Raw genomic sequence first — 21,004 nt, 5'->3', positions numbered from 1 at the left:
TATATGTGCTGAGACAAAAAAACTGATTGGCACAAGGAAAAATTTCACTGTTGAAGAGCACTATAAACCAAAATGCCACTTTCTATAAAAGAAAAAGGACTGGGGGAGTCTCAGAAGCAAAAAAAGAAATATATAAACAGAAAGTTTCAAACTTTTACACGCAAAAAATGCCACAACTAAGTAAAAAATGAGTAATTTTCTTAAATTATATAGGAGCCTTAACTAATCAATTAAGAGCTGACAAACAGGGAAATGGATAAAAGACACTTAAAAGTATTTACTGAAAGAATAAACCAATAAATATGAAGAAAAAGACTTAATACACTCACAATCATGAAGACTCAATGTAATAACATTTTGCACTTTAAGACTGGCAAATGTTATGAAATTGGATGGTACCCAGTATTGGCAAAGGTGCAAGGGAAACAGACTTCACTGGTGGTGGAGGGAGAAAACTGGTGCAACCCATCTGGAAGGTAATTTAGCAATATCTATCATAATTTAAAATGCAATAACCTTTGACCTACAACTCTATTTCTAGAAATTTTTACTACAAATAGATAAATTCTCACAAAAGCTTATGTCGCGTATTGCCTATATTTAACAAAAGGTGAAATCAATCAAATGCCCCTCAAAATGAGATTAAATAAAGGGAACAGTAAGAAATATTATATAGTGATTTAAAAAAACACTGACATGATTTCATATGCTAATATGGAAAGGCCTCCAAGATGTATTAAAGGATAAGCAAGACACATTAGAGAACAGTATATATATTATCATTATGTTTTTTAAAAATTTCGTGGAAGGGTACATTAAGAACTTTCTCATTTGCAGTTATCTCTGAGAGTATGGGAAAGAGTTATGTATTTTCCACACTACCTTCTACCTTGCTACTAATATGCCTTGCATTTCTAACATATAATTAATATATTTAGCTACCTGACAATGGTATTGTTTTCTATAACTTATAACACCACATTATTTTAGGACAACAAAGTCTCTATGACACATGTTTGGCTTTATTAATCCCACTTGCCAGGATAAGAAAATTGAAGCTCAGGAAATACAAGACAGCATACAAGCAGGAAATTATACAGACATAAGAAATTGTGAACTCACACAGCTTTTAAGTATACCACCACAGAACTAGGGAATGGCAAAGCAAGAAATTAAATGTGAATCTTGTTTTGAAATCCAACATTCTTCCATTTACCACATTGCCATCAACTTCTGTTATAATTCAAAAACTATAAAGTAATATCCTGTAAGAATAAGATCTGTAACTGCCAGTGCCACAGTACTTCCTCTCTAGTCAATAATCTACCACAGGAGAACTGTTGTATATTTTTTCTCTTAAACTCACAATTTTTACGGAAAGAAAACTGATCCCTGGAATCATAATGAACACTAATTCTAACTATTCTCAATAGTAGTCTAAAACATCTGTGATACACTTCTGCATAAGTCAAAATAAATTTTATTTTCACTGACATTACTTTGACTGTATTTGGTTAACTTTATCTCATGTAGATTCATCAGCTCAAAATTAATTAGTATTACAGAACAGTGTATTCCATCCAAACAATTCATCTTTGTTGGCTCACATGCCTCACTGCTATTGGCATGCCCCCACAATAACGGGCATGGTGCCACAGTAACAGATGGGCATAAACACAGACATGCCAAAGAGTCAGTATGTGCATCAAGTTTGAGTATTAGTATTAGATTTTCCTCCAAGAAATTCATAAACTATAGTAGAATAAATATAAGTGTTCTACAACTATGTTAATAAGATATGCCAACTCAAAGCTAGATTAATTTTTAAATTCTTAAAAAAAAACACACACACAATTTTCCAAGGCCACAGAAGGCAAGTTTTCCATCTGATGAGTTTGGATCAGCCTTCTGTGTAGGGAATTGAGGAAACCAATATGCAATCTCTACCTTAGATAAGCTTTGTCCCTGAAGCACTTGAAAATCTCACTAAAAAGTTTAGTTTTCAGAAGTCACATGGCAGTGTTACAAGACATCAAAGTTCTAGAGATCTATCATATGACAATGTGAATATACCTAACACTACTGAACTGTAGGTGGGGTTAAGACGTAAATTTAATGTTATGTATTTTTTACACTTTTTTTTAAAAAGTCGTGTTTCCTGATGTTGGCTGTGTAGGCCTTGAAAAAGAAAAAAGGTCCTATAAATTACTATTTGACAGAAATAGAATCTAAAAGTACAAATCACCTAAATTTACATTATTATTTTAAATTCTGCCATCTCTTAAAAAGAGTGTCATCTCTTCAAAAAATTATTTCTATGTGATTTTAAATTTTTGAAATATAAAACATACTACTGACCAAATCACACTGAAAATTTTTATAATTTTTTACTACATTAATGAAAGGTTTCAAAATACTACGAATACTAAAGAAAGTAAGAAAAAAACATTTGTGGTGACTATCATCCAAAATCCTTTGTTAAGAAATATATAAGGTGGGGCGCCTGGGTGGCTCAGTGGGTTAAGCCTCTGCCTTCGGCTCAGGTCATGATCCCAGGGTCCTGGGATCGAGCCCCGCATCGGGCTCTCTGCTCAGCGGGGAGCCTGCTTCCTCCTCTCTCTCTGCCTGCCTCTCTGCCTACTTGTGATCTCTGTCTGTCCAATAAATAAATAAAATATTTAAAAAAAAAAAAAAAAAAAAAAAAAGAAATATATAAGGTACCAGTATATACAGCATTCTGCGTGCGCGCGCGCGCGCGCGCGTGTGTGTGTGTGTGTGTGTGTGTGTGTGTGTGTGTGTAAACAAAAACATCTCTGACTTTCAGGCACATTTTCTCTTTGAAGAAATGTTCAAGTATCCAATCATCTTAAGAAAACCAATCTATTATTTTTTAATTGCTGATATTGTTAGATATCAGCAATAGGTTAGATAGAAATTATGAGAACTATGTGTTTCTAACTTTAATTTACTTTCAATTAACCCTAGCATTTCTATAATATGTACTATTAAATAAGAGTCATCTATTTTTATTTTATTAAAGTACATAAAAGTGTGTGAAATTCTTACTGCCCCCAATGGTTTTGAGTTTATATATTCAGAAGAGTGTCCCAAGCTTCTGGATTTCAAGGACTGGGTAAGATTTCAACAAAATTTCTGGACAATGACACACAGTTGCCCACTTTGTGGTATCCCACATAAAAATATAACAAAAACTACTCTCTATGGACACTATTATTTCATATATGGAAATAGGAAGTATGTTTGCATTCCTTTGATTACTAGAAGCCATTTGTATTTCTTTAGTAATCTAACTACTCACAATATTTCGGGCTAATGTTCTTTTTTTTTTTTTTTTTTTTTTTGATTTTATTTATTTGACAGCTAGAGATCACAAGTAGGGAGAGAGGCAGGCAGAGAGAGAGAGAGAGGAGGAAGCAGGCTCCCTGCCAAGCAGAGAGCCCGATGCGGGACTCGATCCCAGGACCCTGAGATCATGACCTGGGCTGAAGGCAGCAGCTTAAACCACTGAGCCACCCAGGCGCCCCAAGGGCTAATGTTCTTTAGATACTATGCTTTTACCTTTTTTTCATTCCCAAATATTTCTGGGCCAATGTTACACTGACCTTTCCTATTACCACAAACCTATCTCAAGAACAGATTTTTGACAGAATTTCATTAAATCTAATGACAAGTGCATTTAGTCACAGACAATAAGTACTGCTCTCTCACCTCAAAACATTTCCAAATATACACTGACAGTTCTGATCTCTCCTGATCTCTCTTAACTACAGTCCAACATCACCAATGAAAATGTCTTTTTCCTTCCCAAAGGTCCTCTCAACCTTTCCCCATTTCCCATTTCAGTCAACAGTTCCCACATTCTTCTAGCGTGGCTAAAAACCCTCACTTCTCAATTCCTTCCTCCCCTCAACCAAATCCAATAAGTAAAACCTCTAAGTTCCCCTTTCATAATGTGCTCACAACTTCCTTCCTCTTCATACCCACTTACACCAACAGACTCCAAATCATCATCACATTACTCTTGGACTTTTATAACAACCTCCATTATGGTCCCCCTCTGCCTCCAGATTCTTTTCTCTGATTTATTCTCCATACAACTCCAGATTAATCTTCCCAAAACACCACAGCAAAAGTCACTTGTAATCATCAACTCCTATTCTTAGAACAGAAGTTAAAGTTCAATTTTCTTCACAGTCTAACAACTACTTCTCAAATTTTCCACTGCTCTTTTCCAGGAACTCCCCTCTTTATCCATACTGCTTCATTCACTGTTGTCAGAAAAAAAAGGCAAAATACATTACCTTCGTTCATACTGTGAACCCGTATCATACCCTACTAAGAACATCTTTCATCCTCAGGGTACCTGGCTGGCTTAGTCAGTAGCACATGTAACTCTTGATCTCAGGGTGTGAATTTGAGCTCTGTACTGGATGTGGAGATTACTTAAAAATAAAATCTTTTAAAAAAGAAAAAAAAAGAAAAGAACACTCTTCATTCTTTCCTTCCTTATATCAATGCCTAAATCAAAGTCCTACTCTCCAGCAGCTCCAAGCCTTCACAGACCATTGTCTCCTTCAATATCCTGGAGCACTCCTTATTCCATTTGATACTAGGCAAGTATTAACTTTTTTCCTTAATGTTAGCATTCTGACACCTCAAATAGGAATTTTCTAAGGGCCTCCTAGCCCTGGTTTTATGAATATGTGAATGTAGTATTTTATCAATAAAATTTAATGTATTAACCATTAGTTTAAATTTAAATGAGAACACTGTTAGACAAATATGAAGTTACCTATCCCAGGTTGTAATGTTCATGTTTTGGGGGGTGGGGGGTGTTAAAGATTTTATTTATTTATTTACTTGAGAGAGAGAGTGAGAGAGTGCAAGCAGGGGAAGTGGCAGAGAGAGAGAGAAGCAGGCTCCCCGCTAAGCAAGGAGCCTTGCTTGCTAGTCCTTGGGACTCAATCCCAGGACTTGGGATCATGACCGAAGCACAAGGCAGATGTTTAACTGACAGAGCTATTCAGGTGTCCCGATGCAACACATTTTTAAACCAGTTTTTATGATTTAACAAACACTGCAATGTCATATAAGCCACTATTAAAATTGGGTCCTCGTGAAAAAAAGAAGAAAATGTTTTGCAAACTAATATATGACCAATGGAATACTGTTTTCAAAGAACAAATATAAAAGTCCTGGAGTTCCAAAGCCAGGGAAGAATGAGGGAATAGCACCCACGAACCCAGACAACATGCAAACTACTTCTCTATTTTGGAAACTAAGAGACCCTACAGATAATTACACATATGGGATCATAACAGAACTCAAAAAAAAGGAGAAATAGTACAAGTATGTAGGCATGGTGTCCTATAAAAACCGAAGGTGGAATCCAAAACAAGTGAACCTAAGAGTATCTAGTAAGCAGAAGAGTGGTCTGTTTGCACCTTGCATTTGATGCAAATAATCAAGGCAAAAGAAGCCTGGGTTAAGGAGAATGTAAAGATGTCTGCAGTGTGGGGTTTAAGGATGGGGAAAAAAAAAGTACCAAGTCTATCGACAATGGGTGATTTTGAACAGAAAGAATCTAGACTTACTTCTGTCACCAAGATTCCACAGGCAGGACAGAAGACAGGACTAGTATGTTACTATGAAGACCAGGGAACTTACGAATTCTTGAGGCATATGGGATGGATGGCCAGAAAACTACGTAATACGAAAGTACTCTAAAAATATAAGGTATTATTACTGTTATTACTACTATTACAATGCTGGTTTGTGTCCCCAATCCAAGAAGAGACAAAACAGAGAAGCCATTCAATAAAGGCTTGACATAATATGGCAATGGTGGCATGGAATAGGAGCAGTGAGTATCAAAAGTAACTGTTAGGGGCGCCTGGGTGACTCAGTGGGTTAAGGCCTCTGCCTTCAGCTTGGGTCATGATCCCAGGGTTCTGGGATCGAGCCCTGCATCGGGCTCTTTGCTCAGCAGGGAGCCTGCTTCCTCCTCTCTCTGCCTGCCTCTCTGCCTACTTGTAATCTCTGTCTGTCAAATAAATAAATAAAATCTTTAAAAAAAAAAAAGTAACTGTTATTGTCTCCCATAATTACTTACGTACATTTAGTTATGTACTGTCCTGTTCCCCAACTTTAAGAGGGTTATTCAATTACTCATAATAGAGAGCAACCCTTTAAAATTTTAATGGGGAAAGGAAAAAATAAGGAAATTAAAATAAAAGCAAGAAAAAAAAATAAATAAAAGCAAGAGTAAGGCTAATACGCCACAAAGCTCCCTACACTTGCTAGTCACACACCACAAATTTTGCTCTAAGTTTTCTAACAGTCCCTGTGTAAAGGAAACAATGATATTCACTGTTGATAAATAAGGGGGAAAGGGAGGATCAGAAGAAATCATTATTTCTGATACTAGACTTAATGCATTCATAGCAAAAAAATCTTCAAAAATAAACACCATTGAGATTAACTACTTCTTTTATCCTTGCTATTGTGATTTGCTACTCTTTACTCAAGACATTTTAGCCACTGGTGATTATTCTGAGTGACTTTAACATCCAGTTGGAAGCCCATCCAATACTCTGATTTCTAAATTCCTGTCCTAATCATTTTTACTGATTCTCAGCTCCAGGCAACTTTCAGCCATTAACTGCCACAGTCATACCCTAAATCATACCCAAACCTTGTGAACACCCAAAACTATTCTGAAATATTAAATTCATACAACTCTTTCTGATCAGTCTCCTCTCCTTCCAGCACTCTCATTCAGTTATTCCCACACCATCTAGTCCTTTGACTTCTTAAACACTTCTGGTCCCCTGATACTCTATTTTCTTCCGATCAGCTCTCTACTACCTTAACTTTTCTTCCCACTCCAGCTTAGATACCATCTTTAAGTAGTTCAGCATCTTTCTTACCAATATCCTCAACTTCTTGCTGAACTGTCATTCATAGCACCCACCTAGCTAAACCTCAATCCTGCCATACGAACTGACCATTTTCTTCATATTTATGAAAGGACTGCTGAGTGCTACTAGAGAAAAAGATCAGACTGTTGACAGTATAAATCAATGATTTCTAACCTCTACTAGGCAACCCCTCAATATCATCCCACAAGCCTTCCTGGTTTTCTGTCAGGACAAGCCTTCCCCACTGTCTCTACCAACTACTTCAGACTTTTTCTAAAATATTCATCCCTACCACTTCCTCTCCCACTCATCAGGCGATCCAGCCATTTTTTCCCTCTCATTTTTTATTTTTATTTATTTTTTTTTAAAGATTTTATTTATTTATTTGACAGAGAGAGATCACAAGTAGACAGAGAGGCAGGCAGAGAGAGAGAGAGGGAAGCAGGCTCGCTGCTGAGCAGAGAGCCCGATGCGGGACTCGATCCCAGGACCCTGAGATCATGACCTGAGCCGAAGGCAGCGGCTTAACCCACTGAGCCACCCAGGAGCCCTCCCTCTCATTTTTTAACAAAAGACTATACATTTGGCCTCCAACCTTTCCTCCTTTTCTTTATCATGCTCTAGACCCATCTCTCTTGTTTTCCAACACCATTCTCTACTGCCTCCTTCCAATCGGCATTTAAGTATTCTCAGCACTCTCAATCCTTAAAATAAAAAGCTCCTTAGATTCCATGTTCCTATAATTCTACCCTTTCTCATCTCCATGAAAGCCAAAGTTCTTTGGAGAAGTGGTGCTCCTTTCTTTACTCACTTCTCACCCATTTGTCAATCCACTGCAATCTGATTTCCCTACATTATTGTCAGCACTACCACCAAAGTCACCAACAAGTGCCTTATCACTAAGTCCAAGAAAAACTTCCTCTGAATTTATTTTACTGGCCTATTCACAGCAGCAGCTCATACTGCTCACCACTTATCTCCTTCATGAAACACTCTTTATTTGGTTTCTGTTTAAGCAAGACATACATAAGTTCCTCTTCTTTTAGGAAAAATGAGAAAGGAACTCCTTCCTTTAAGAACAGTTTAAAAGTAACAGAATATCCACAACACTGAAGGTTAAATAAAAAGCTTAAAACAAACACATTTTTACTTCCCTATACCATCTAAAATCATCATTCCCAAATCCTTGATATCCAAACAGAATTCACCTAGTCTTTGTTAACTTCTTTTACTTTTATGTGGTGCAAATTAAAGATACTCCATATAATTCAGTAGTTTGAAATGTTTGTGAAATGTGATTCAGTAAAACAATAGTGTGAAATTTAATAATATCTGAAATTTAACTATATAATCTCATTTGTATTATAGTAATTGTTCACTTTTCTAAAAGTTTAGTGCTTCTTACAAATTAGTGGCTTAATTACAATCTGTCCTAAAAGAACTATCACTTTAAGAAATGAACAGACTCCAGGGCGCCTGGGTGGCTCAGTGGGTTAAGCCGCTGCCTTCGGCTCGGGTCATGCGGGACTCGATCCCAGGACCCCGAGATCATGACCTGAGCCGAAGGCAGCGGCCCAACCCACCGAGCCACCCAGGCGCCCCATGATCTCAGGGTCCTGGGATAGAGTCCCGCATCCGGCTCTCTGCTCAGCAGGGAGCCTGCTTCCCTCTCTCTCTCTCTGCCTGCCTCTCTATCTACTTGTGATCTCTCTCTGTCAAATAAATAAATAAAATCTTTAAAAAAAAATTAAAAAAAAAAAAAGAAATGAACAGACTCCATATACTAGCAAATAAAAAGAACAAAACGTAACACCATATTACACTACAAAAGCATACAGTTTGCTTTTAAAATACATAATATACATACATGCAAAAGTAAAAAAAAAAAAAAGAAAAAAGAAAAGGGAATATCTATATTATGTTAATGGATTCTATCTGGATATTTAAATTAGGGTTGTTATTTTTTTCATCTGTTTTTGTTATTTCATATTCATATGTACGTATTGCATCTGTTGTTATTTTTTCATCTGTATTTGCTAAATTTCCTATAAGGATAAGAAATATCAGTCCAGTGAGTCTTTAAATCAAATAAATTTGTTACTTAACTTGTAACATCGCCAGTTACATCACCAATTTTTCCTCCTCTACATCAGATGGTTCTATCAGCAAACAGGGTAATACAGTTTTTCCCATTAAAAAAAAAAAAAATCCCTTGACTTATTAACATTCCTTTCCAAGTACCACTCCATTTCTCTGCTCCAGTACATACTAACAGCAAGTCCTCTCTTTTCTTGCAAGCCCAGTCCACTCAGGCATTCAGCCCCACTACTGCACCTAAACTACTTGTCAAGGTCACCAAAATCCTCCATGGACAAATCCGAAACCCACTTGTCAGTAATCGTCTTACTTGACACTATTGGTACTATTTGACCCAGTTGCTCCCAGGAATAGCCCCAGGGCTTAGTACTCTCATCTTTTCTCTTCCTACCTTCACTCCATTGGTGTCTCATCCAATCCATGGAATTTACTACCATCTATAACCTGATGACTCCCAAATATAGATCTCTAATCTGAAACCTCCGACTCATTCACCCAACTGCCTATTTATTATGTCCACTTAGACATCTAATAAGCATCTCAAACTTAACATGCTCAAGCTCTTGATTCCGCTTTCCTTTAAAAACTTCCTTTTCACACTTCTGGATTTTAGTTGACAGCAAATTTCAAACTTAACAGCTATTTGGGCAAAAAGCCTTGTGTTCATCCTTGATATCTTCTTCCTTCACATACCACACCCAAATCATTAGCAAATTTCATTGGTTCTGCCTTCCAAATAAATCCCGAATTTAACCCCTTCACTCTATTAACACCAATCTGATTTGGTCACCATCTTCACTTACCTGGATTATTGCAACAGTCTCCTTGTCAGTCTCCGTACCCTAGATCTGGAGTCTATTACTAGTTCAGGAGACAAAGCAATCCATTTAAAAGCTAAATTGTATCACCTCACTTCTATGTTCAAAACCTTCCAATACCTTCCCTTCTCACTCAGAGTAAAATCAGAGTCCTCACAATGATTTACAAAGCCTTATGCAAACTGGTTCCTTACCTCTCTGACCTCCTCAACTACCAACTTCCCCCTTTTTCTTCATTCACTCTACTCCAGCCAAATTGGCCTATCTGTTGATTCTCACACAGGTCAGATGTTCTCCTGCTTCAGGGGCCCTACATTTGCTATTTCTTCTGACTAAATAGTCTTCCCAAGACAGCTGCTTATCACTTGCTCACTTCCTTCATGTGTGTGCTCCATTAACAAATTCTCAAGGGTACATTTTCCTGACCCTGATATTTTAAACTCCAACCCAATCTCCATCCTAATCCTTTGTCCTCTTTTTCTGCTTTACTTTTCTCCACTACACTCCTTATCATCAAATGATCAACTATATAGTGACTTCTTTATTGACCATCTTCCTTCCACTAGAATATACGCTCCATGAAAGTAGACATTTTTTTCCACTACTTTATCCCCAGCATCAAAAACAATGCCTAGCATACAGAAGACATTCATATTTGTTAAATCAGTAAATTACTTAGGTAACTTTTTTAAGTTATTAAATAAACATTGGAAATGTACAAGCAGGTCCCAAGCACCCCCACAGACTATAAGCTTTTTGAAGCAGGAAATATAGCTGGTACACAAAGGGCACTTAACTGAATGACTTCTATATGTCCATAATGCTCAAAACCCTCCACTGGCTGCTCCTTTGACTCAAAATAAAATCCAAAGGCCCTACACAATCTAGCCCCCCATCTTCCAATCTGCTACCTACCTCTTTGCCCTCAAAGTACTAACTTCCCCCTCATCCTTCATTACCACATTCCTACCTAGGCTTAAAGAAATTTTGAGAAAACCCATTCCTAGAGTAAAGCTGGGTGATGTGTAGCTCTGCCAACCCAGGATTTGAAACTAGCTTTATTTATGCTTCTCTCCCTTGCCCAGCTACCATGCCAACTCGCTCAACTGAAAGATTAAAGACACTGGCCTTCTAAATAGATCAGATCCTATCAGCAATATAAATAATCAGCCCATCAATAGCAGACACTTACTATAAATTGTTCATTTCTCTATACCTATGAACTCTTTCCAACTGATAAGCTAAGTAAGTCTTACCTAAATATACAAATGAACGTTATTCATAATAATATGAAATAAGGGAAAATCATTTCCTTCTTGATTATTCTACTTTGGGTGCTTCACTTTAAATTCAGAATTTGGATTACAGGCAATTTGTTTTTGTCAGTAGTTCATTTATATATACAGCTACAATACTGTCAAATTATTTCACTATAATACATTTGTCATTCCATGATCATTTGTAACTTTTCATGCAGTAAAAAAGAACATTTCAACCAACCATCTGTCTCCTTTTTATGTTTGTTTTAATCATTTGTTCTAGGAACGTTGTTCTAAATTCTAAATACTTTTTAGAAATAACGGGCGCCTGGCTGGCTCAGTTGGTAGAGCATCTGATTCTTGATCCCCAAGTTGGGAAAGAGTTTATTTAAAACAAACAAACAAAAACCTGCCTAGAAATATGTCACATCTTGGATTTTAACTGTAAGGATTGGAATTTAAGTATTCCAGATTTTCTCCTTGGATTTCACCAGATCAATGCTCTTAACATACTCCAGCAAAAGATGAATATTTCTTGGCTGAACATTTATTAAGGTAAATTATAAAAGTCAGAATTATAAAAGTCAGTTAAAAAAATTATAAAAGGTAAAATATAAAAGTAAATTATAAAATCTCCAAGAAGAGATGCAAGCTAAACAATAAAATGGAGCACTTTTATAATCTGATAGAAAGCAGGAATCTGCTTACAGGCAGTATTTCATCATTTTGTTCAATGTGGTAAAATCTTACTTGATTTAAAGTATATTTCAAAAATTACATTATAAGAACCCTACTGCACCACTGGCCATCCTTATGTAGTTGTCCTTTTAATAAAACTAGAAATCTTATTTATGTGAAGATAAAAACAACCAGCTCATCTAGCTGGGAATGTGATGCAGATACCATTATACAGTTTCTTCTTCCATTAATAGCCATCTTGGAACACATGGAATTAACTAAGTCAAAAATCAATAAAATACTGAAATTGCCTAGAATTTTATGTGCCCTTTATAAACAAACAAAAATGGATCCAACTTACATATATAACATGGCAAATATGTTGTTAAAGACAATAATATATTTGGACATATGTCCTTCAAATGAAGGACAACAGTATACAATAGAAATCCTAAGTGGAGTGTATTTTCATCCTTGCAATCTGGACTTATGAGCACAGAGAATTTACAATGAGAAGCCTGTGCCTCTTCATAATATGCTAACAGCTCAGGGCTCCAACACTTCCAGCATCTCAAACTAAAATGTTTGACATTTCAAAATTCTAGCATTTCTATTTTCTTCAGAAGAAAGAAGTGAAGGCCCGTTATTTCTAAAATGTAAGTGAAAGCTTAAAATAAATACCTTTTGTAGGTATAGCACACTGAAAAGTTGAGACATATTATACAATTTAACATTAACTATACACTGATACACTGATAATACTATTAGCTCACTTTCAGACTTATCTCACCAACTAAATTTTAAGTTTCTTAAAGACAACATAAAGGTCTTATAATCGCTTTGTATTTTTGTGCTAAAAATACAGAAGAATGAAATACACATATGGAATAATCCCAAATCTGCAAGTAAATATGCCTTTGAACAGTTAGAAGAGAGACTTTAAAAATCCTGATTGGAGGGCGCCTGGGTGGCTCAGTGGGTTAAGCCGCTGCCTTCAGCTCAGGTCATGATCTCAGGGTCCTGGGATCGAGTCCCCCATCAGCCTCTCTGCTCAGCGGAGAGCCTGCTTCCCTTCCTCTCTCTCTGCCTGCCTCTCTTGTGATTTCTCTCTGTCAAATAAATAAAATAAACAAAATCTTAAAAAAAAAAAAATCCTGATTGGAAAGTTCACTCAAAACTTCATGACATTTTCAAGTCAATTAACCCTAACACAGTAAAGACTCAAGCAATGCCATGAAGAAAATGGCTATTCTGGAACTATATACAATTAAGTCAGAGTGATGCAATAAGATATCAATATTGTACAATACAGTAAGGATACCAGACAAGGTTTTTCCTTCCATGGATGGTCCAATAAATCAATCACACTTTATTTTTTTAAACTACACTAGTTACAGAGACAATAAATATCAATAGAATCTGAATCATTCAACTGAATAAAGGCCATGAAAATATTTATTAAGAAAAATTATAGGGGCACCTGGGTGGCTCACTCAGCTGGGTGTCCAACTCTTGATTTCAGCTCAAGTCAGGACCTCAAGGTCATGAGATCAAGCCCCACATCAGACTCCAAGCTACGCACGGGATTCTCTCTCTCCCTCACCTCTCTCCCCCTGCACACGCTCTCTCTCTCTCTCAAAAAGAAAAAAAGAAGAAGAAAAATATAAGCCAAACACTTCACTCATAAATTATTCCTTCACATAGGTACATGTGGGTGGCTCAATTGGTTGAGCCTCCAACTCTTGCTTTCGGTTCACATCATGATCTCAGGGTTGTGAGATGGAGCCCCACATTGGGCTCAGGCTCTATGTTACACATGGAGCCTGCTTAAGATTCTCTCTCTGTCTCTACCCCTCACCCCACCTCCTGCACATGCTCTCTGGGGGGTGGGGGGGAATATTCCTTCACATAAATTATACTACCTAATAATAGCTGAGTTTATGAAATAGATTCTTTTTTTTAAATAAGCTCCTTGCCCAACACAGAGCCCAACTTGGGGCTCAAACTCACAACCACGGAATCAAGACCTAAGCTGGGATCAAGAGTCTGGCGCTCAACCACATGAGCCCCAAGATGCCCCAATAGATTCTTTTATATAGTAGTCAACAAATATTCATTTAGTAACTACATAACCTGAAAATACAGGGTGACTGAATGAAATAAAATTACCAACGAGAAATACTAGTACAAGTGAAAACAAAGTAGAACACTTTGAACAACAGTAACTATAAAAATGCATTAAATGAAAAAATAACAAAAATATAGTATAAACCTGAATTAAAAAATAATATGGGGCGCCCGAGTGGCTCAGTTGGTTAAGTAACTGCCTTTGGCTCAGGTCATGGTCCTGGAATCCCAGGATCGAGTCCCCCATCGGACTCCCTGCTGAGCAGGGAGTCTGCTTCTCCTGCTGACCTCTCTTCTCTTGTGCTCTCTCTCTCTCTCTCTCAAATAAATAAATAAAATCTTTTAAAATAATAATAATAACAATATAAATAAAAAATGGAAACAATCACACAAAAACGTTTGGAATCTCTTAAGAGATACAATGACTCTTTTTAGCATGCCCCAAAAAATAGGTTATTATTTATAAAGTACTAACATCTGGGACTTGTTTATCTTTATTTTTAATAGAGTAAACTCAAGAACATCCTTTAAAAAGTTTTTATTCAGCTGCACTTCCATATGCCTTCCTGAATGAGAGAACAAGTGGCAGAGATAACATTAAATTTGCTGTAATTACATAGAAACCACAGACTCGTGTAATCTGTCTACAAGACTTCCCTGATAAACACTGATACAAAAGGTTAAAGGGTTATACGTAATTTTCATGGCTGATGTTGTAAAGTTGACAATAAATAAAACTTAAGTTAAAAAAAATAAGCCAGGCTTCATTAATGCAATACAAACACACTGCTGTAACACTGACTACATCATACTACATGACATAGTATGACTACAGGAATACACTGTAGCCCCCTGTTTGGGTCTAAATCAGCTCTGTGAATCTAAACAAATGAAAAGCCCACCCCAATCTCAGCAGAAACTAAGAATGCTACCTTTCAAAGTTGTTGAGGAGGTACTATATTGCTGAGTTACTGGTTGCTAAGGTCATCCTTTATTGTTAAACCTAATGGCCTCTTTTCAGCCTTCATTCTAATTATCCTCATTATGCAACTCCTAACACAGTTGTCATTTCTTCTTATTAACAATCCTCTTAGCTCCCCCCACCCATTATTTTTTTTTAACCTTCCTCTGGTGTCCTACCCCTCTGAGCACTGTCTCTTTCCCTAGTTCTTCCATTCAATCTTAAATGTCAGTGTTCTCTCAGGTTTTGTCTAAACTGCCTTTTTTCCTAAACAAGAGTTCTCCTGGGGCAAGGGGATGGAGGGATCATTTGCCCATTCCCATGCTTTAATGGGAATGGGCAATAAATATTTATGCCCAAATCTGTCTCATCCGAGTATGCATTTTCTTTTGCAACTCTGAGGAACTCCCCTTCTGCTCCACCTGGCAAAAACTGCTCAGTTAAGACCTAAAATGTCACCACCTCAGTGAAGCTTCCACCACTTTTCCAGTGTTAGAAATCGCTTTCCCCTCTGCAATCTCATGAGAACCTCATAAAATATGCAAGTATCAAACCTTTCTAAAAAAGAGGACACTTAAGTTTGAAGAGATCAAGCAACCTGTACAAGGAAACATTACTACAAATGGGAAGAGGCATGTAAACCCAGGCTGCCTCACTCCACATTCAATACTCTTTCTAATATACCATGATACTCTCAAAAGAAAGGAGATTTGGAAATTTAGTAGTTTTACTATTGTTAAGAAAAACTGGTTTCCTCTGTTTCTAGAAATTGTTTAATCTAGAAAAAAAGTTACTAAAATTATTTTTAATTACACACAAATAACCAAATTGGTTAAGACAAAAGAACTTCTTTAAGGCAAAACAGGAAAATAACTTAGAAAAAAACTAAAAGCAATAAATATTGACAATTGCAAAAGAAAAGAATGCAAAGAAAAATAACTCTTTACTAAATGAAAAAAATGAAAATCTTGAAGCCAATAATCAAATACACAGTCTTAATTAATCAATAATGATATACAGGATCTGTTTTTCTGAAATGATCTAAAATTCCCTAATTCTGGTTTTATTTGAAGGGAGAAAGGAACAAAAATGGTTGATAAATAAGATTAAATTCAGAAAACAAAATCATCAATAATTCCATCATGAAGAAGTGTTTAGACATCCTTGAGATGGTCAGTGAAGGATCAAAGGACATATAACTTTAGGACAAGAGGACAAAGAGAAGAAGAGAGGAAGTCAAAGAGCTAGAAATCAACACTTTGCAGCCATTGTGGTTAAGAATGGTTCCAGAGAGGGGGCGACTGGGTGGCTCAGGCAGTTAAGGGATCAACTCTTGATTTCAGCTCAGGTCGTGATCTCAGGGTCCTGGGATCAAGCCCTGCATTGGGCTCTGTGCTCAGTGGGGAGTATGCTTGGGGATTCTCTCTCTCTCTCTCTCTCTCTCTCCGCCCCCCCCCCCCCCGTCCCACCTCCTGCTCACACTCACTCTCTCTGAAATAAATAAATCTTTTGGGGCGCCTGGGTGGCTCAGTGGATTAAGCCGCTGCCTTCGGCTCAGGTCATGATCTCAGGGTCCTGGGATCGAGTCCCGCGTCGGGCTCTCTGCTCTGCAGGGAGCCTGCTTCCCTCTCACTCTCTCTGCCTGCCTCTCTGCCTACTTGTGATCTCTGTCAAAATAAATAAATAAAATCTAAAAAAAAAAAAAAAAATTATAACTAGGTATACTGACGGATGTTAACTAGACTTACTGTAGTGATCATTTCTGAATATGTACAAGTATCAAATCACTGTTATATACCTGAAACTAATATGTTGTATGTCAATTATACCTCAATTTTAAAAATGACAGCAGAGAAACAGGGTAAGTTTTAAGTTTTTTTACATAAATTTTGTCATTTGGTTTAAAAAAAAAAAGTTAAAAAAAAAAAGAACTATCATGATTTTATAAAAGAACGTAAACTCAAGAGAAATTAAAAGACCCCTTTCAGGTATCTCCTTGCTCCTATACAACCCCACTAGGTTGCAACTCAATGGCCAAAATGTTTCTTATTCCTGGAAGCTTCCAGGAAATACACTGTCTACTGCTACTTTTCAAAGTTTTAGACTTTTAATGAGTTCTGTGCATTCTCTAAGGAAAGCACCATAAATTTCATCAGGTAATAAGCAGCATATCCAAGTGCTTGAGAAAATGGGCTTTCAGATTAGAATGTCTGTGTTCAAGTTCAGAGAGTCCAATGTTATAACCTTGTGATCTTGGACAAGTTAACCACTTGTGCTCCAATTTCTTCATCTGCAAAGCAGAATCAGATAAGTACCTGCTAACAAGCCACTGAGGTTGTAAGGAGAACTGAATGAGACAATAAATGTAGAATAATGTGCACAAATGCACAAGCACTCCATAAATGTTAGCTATTTTTATTTTAAATCCAACCTGCTTGGTCACCTCACCAGTTCTTAGTCAAAGCTGTACATCTTTCCCCAAACCAGGCCCAAATCTGACAAAACAGATTTCTAAGAGAAAAACGTGTTAGATGTTAACAAACCATAAAAGTAAATTAATTGTAAGTAAATCACAGGCAAAACAGACTGATACTGACTTATAGGGTAATTCAGCAACTGAACATTTTGCTAATAGACGTGTAAAGCTACAACAAGCTTCCTATTAGAACAACCCATCATCCAAATACACTGAATGAAAAATGAAAAGAAATTGGTTATCTTACCTGAGAACAAGGCGGGGGGGGGGGGGGGGGGGCAGAAAACTGTATTCCATATGCTGTATATAAGATTTCAGTCAGCTTAGTACAATCAAAATTTAAACCCCAATGTCAAAGACTAGCAGTTTTGCAGACTACCCGATTTTATTAGTACAACTTAAATTACATTTTAATTTTACTCTTCTGACACCTGCAAAGCCATCAGCACAGCTTTCACCTAATTCAGTATGAATCCAGTGACAGCCTATTATGTGACCCCAGACGAGTAATGAGACATTAAATATAAGAGAAATGTAAAAATGATTCCAATAAAATACAAAGTTACCAGAATTCTGTAAGTTTAAAACCCCTCCCACCAAAAGGTTCAGGGAGGTTTTCTCTTCAGTTTTCGATGGTACTTAAATATTTTGCTTTTAAAAACTATACACTGGGGGCGCCTGGGTGGCTGAATGGGTTAAGACTCTGCCTTCGGCTCAGGTCTCGATCTCAGGGTCCTGGGATCTCAGGGTCCTATGATCAAGCCCCGCGTCCGGTACTCTGCTCAGCAGGGAGCCTGCTTTCCACCACCTCTCTGCCGGACTCTCTGCCTACTTGTGATCTGTCTCTCCGTCAAAAAAACAAATAAAATCTTTTTTTTAAAAAACTATACACTATTTAGTATTTTTTAAAATTCACGTTATTAATTTGTAAAACTTCAAAGTTTGTTCACAGTCAAATTCTAAATATTCTCTACTCGTATGCTTATTACTCTGTTTGGAATTGAGCTTTTTTTTTTTTTTTTTCCTGTAAAGCAAAGGATATTACCCAAGAACATGAATGTTCGTATGAACGGTTTGTCCATTCATAAAGCGCCTAAAAGACCTCCATGCTCCTACACTCCATGGTCAGAGGACAGTTTCCCATAAGCAACACTCTAACGCGCCCTCTTAACTCCCCAAACACCTCTTTCACCATAACGCGCCCATTCTCCACGCTTGACCCAGCAAATATTAAATTAGCTAGAAGTGTTTGTTCACAACTCAGATTTCTGTGCCCCAGCCCAGACTAACTTAATCAGAGTCCTTAGGAATGAGACCTGAAGCTCTGCAAACAGTTCTTTTCTCACTAAAGTTTGAAAACTACGAAAGACCCCTACGCACACTCACCCCAAACTCTCCAACGACTCCCACCACTCCCCAATGACCCGACCCGACCCCACCCCCAGAGGGAAGCCTTACCGCCCGGCCCCAGTACGGTCCCAGGGCGACTTCACCCTTCTCCCGGGAGCTCAGTCCGGTGCCCGCTCCTCCCGGGTCCCCAGCTCCTCAGTCTCAACCCCACACCCCAAACCTTTCTCCTCACTTCTTCAAATCGCTGCTAAAGAGGCCGAAGGCGCCGGAGGGGGAAATGGTTGAAGTCGCCTCCTGACCCAGTTCCGTCGCCTCCCCTCCTCCGGATTGCTCATTGTAAGCGAAGCTGTTGCTGGACATTGCTGCGGTGCTGGCCGGGGTCTGGTTGGTCCTGCCGAGGGTTCTTTCTGAAGGGCTCCAGTGCCGAGGACCAGGAACAAAACTACTTCTCGAGCGGAGGGGCGCGCGCAGCCGCTTCCGGACTCGTCACGGCTCCCTAAACCGACCTGGCGGCCCACCCCCTGCGCATGCCCAGTGCGCAGGCTGGCCGGAGCCCACCGTCGGCCTCTCCAGGGCCTGACTGGATTTACTTTCTCCGGGTTTTTGAAGTGACTGAGAGGCTCCGACCCAGTGCGGAAGGGACGTCTTGGGCGGAACGAGCTGGGCCTCTCCGGTTTTAAAGGGTTTTTTTTGGAGAGAAATAACTGCTTGTGTCCGTTTTGCTCCCCAGCCCGGTCAGTTTTACCTGACTCTTGCTGTAAACCAGTAGCATTCAGACTTCTTCTGAAATACTAGTTAACACACCTGATCAAGTTTCCTAAATCCCTGACGATTGCTTTTCCTTTTGTGAGCAGATTTCTACTCTTCTTCCTCCAGCCCTACATTCACAACTGTCACCACGAAGCCCTCTCCCAAATCTCTCCACTTAAAGGAAACCTCTCCAGATTGTGCCTTTGGGGATCCACTGACAAGTGTTCGTTCCACTGAAAGCTTTGAATGAAAATCCAGGACCAGCAGTTCCCAGGAGCTAAAGGAGTTCTTCCCACTGGCCTCTGGCTACCATAAATAAAATAGAGCCACATAGGGTGCCTGGAGTGGTGTATCATCTGGACACGTCTTTACCTCTTTCTTTCTCACTGTTAGCACCCCCCAACATCTGTCAGGGATGTTGCACTGAATGTTGCCTGGCCCCGCAGTAGCACTTGATAAAGCCTCTTTCCGGGCATAATCTCCCCCAGGCTGCCGGCTCAGAAAAATTTCAGCCTTCCTTATCTTTCCTATTCTTTCTCCCTCTGGGCAGGCATTGAAACCTGGAGACCCAGGAGCCAGGAACTGTCAGAAGCCCAGTGCAACACAGACCGGGGGCCCAGCCCCTCTAGGAGGAGGGTGGAGCCTGTTCAAGGGTCAACTCCTCAAAAGGCCACACAGAAAATTATGAAATACCATTGCACACCTATTAATATAACCAAAATCTGGAACACTAAAAGGCTAAATGTGACACAGTAGGTACTCTCACTCGTTACTGGTGGGAATGCAAAGTGGTACAGTCATTTGGAAGACAATTCGTCAGTTTTTATAAAATTAAAGTTATCCTATCATACAACCCTGCAATAGCACCCCTTGGCATTTACCTGAAGGGGTTAGAAAATATACCCACGCGGGTCGCCTGGGTGGCTCAGTGGGTTGGGCCGCTGCCTTCCCCTTAGGTCATGATCCCAGGGTCCTGGGATGGAGTCCCACATCGGGATCCTTGCTCAGCGGGAACCTTGCTTCTCTCTCTGCCTCTGCCTGCCACTCTGCCTGCTTGTGTGTGCGCGCGCGCTCTCTCTCTCTGGCAAATAAATAAATAAAATCTTAAAAAAAAAAAAACTTGTTTAAAAAAATATACCCACGCAATAACCTGCACATGGATGTTTTTAAAAGCATCATTTGTAGTTACCAAAACTTGGAAGCAATCAAAATGCCCCTCAGTAAGTGAATGAATAAGTAAACTGTGGCCCATCCAGACAGTAATATTATACAGCGCTAAAAAGAAAGGCAGTATCAAACCATGAGAAGACATAGGGGAAACTTAAGTGTACATTACTAGGTAAGAGAAGCAAATCTGAAAAAGCTACATACAGTATGATTCCAACTATATAACATTTTGGAAAAAGCAAACTATGGAGACAGTGAAAACATCAGTGGTTGCCAGGAGTTGGAGAGGGGGGAGGAGGGATGAATAAGCAGAGCGAGGAGGAATTTTTAGGGCAATGAAAATACCCCTGTACCATACCATTATAATAGATATATGTCAT

The 21,004-nt window shown here is 38.5% G+C and overlaps 1 protein-coding gene across 1 annotated transcript in view; it reads right to left on the bottom strand.

The window, feature by feature from the left end:
• The window catches only part of AP3B1 (adaptor related protein complex 3 subunit beta 1), a 284,643-nt gene extending 265,416 nt beyond the window's left edge, over positions 1–19,227 (bottom strand). Inside the window, exon 1 of the mRNA XM_046000421.1 lies at positions 18,940–19,227. Within this exon, the coding sequence (XP_045856377.1) occupies positions 18,940–19,067 (128 nt within the window). The 5' untranslated portion in view covers positions 19,068–19,227. The remainder of the gene's footprint in view (positions 1–18,939) is intronic.
• Positions 19,228–21,004: the final 1,777 nt, after the last annotated feature.

This window comes from Meles meles, chromosome 3, assembly GCF_922984935.1.
Source record: "Meles meles chromosome 3, mMelMel3.1 paternal haplotype, whole genome shotgun sequence".
Taxonomy (NCBI): domain Eukaryota; kingdom Metazoa; phylum Chordata; class Mammalia; order Carnivora; family Mustelidae; genus Meles; species Meles meles.
Note: the sequence above shows the minus strand (reverse complement) of the source record. Positions and strands in the feature narration are given on the sequence as shown.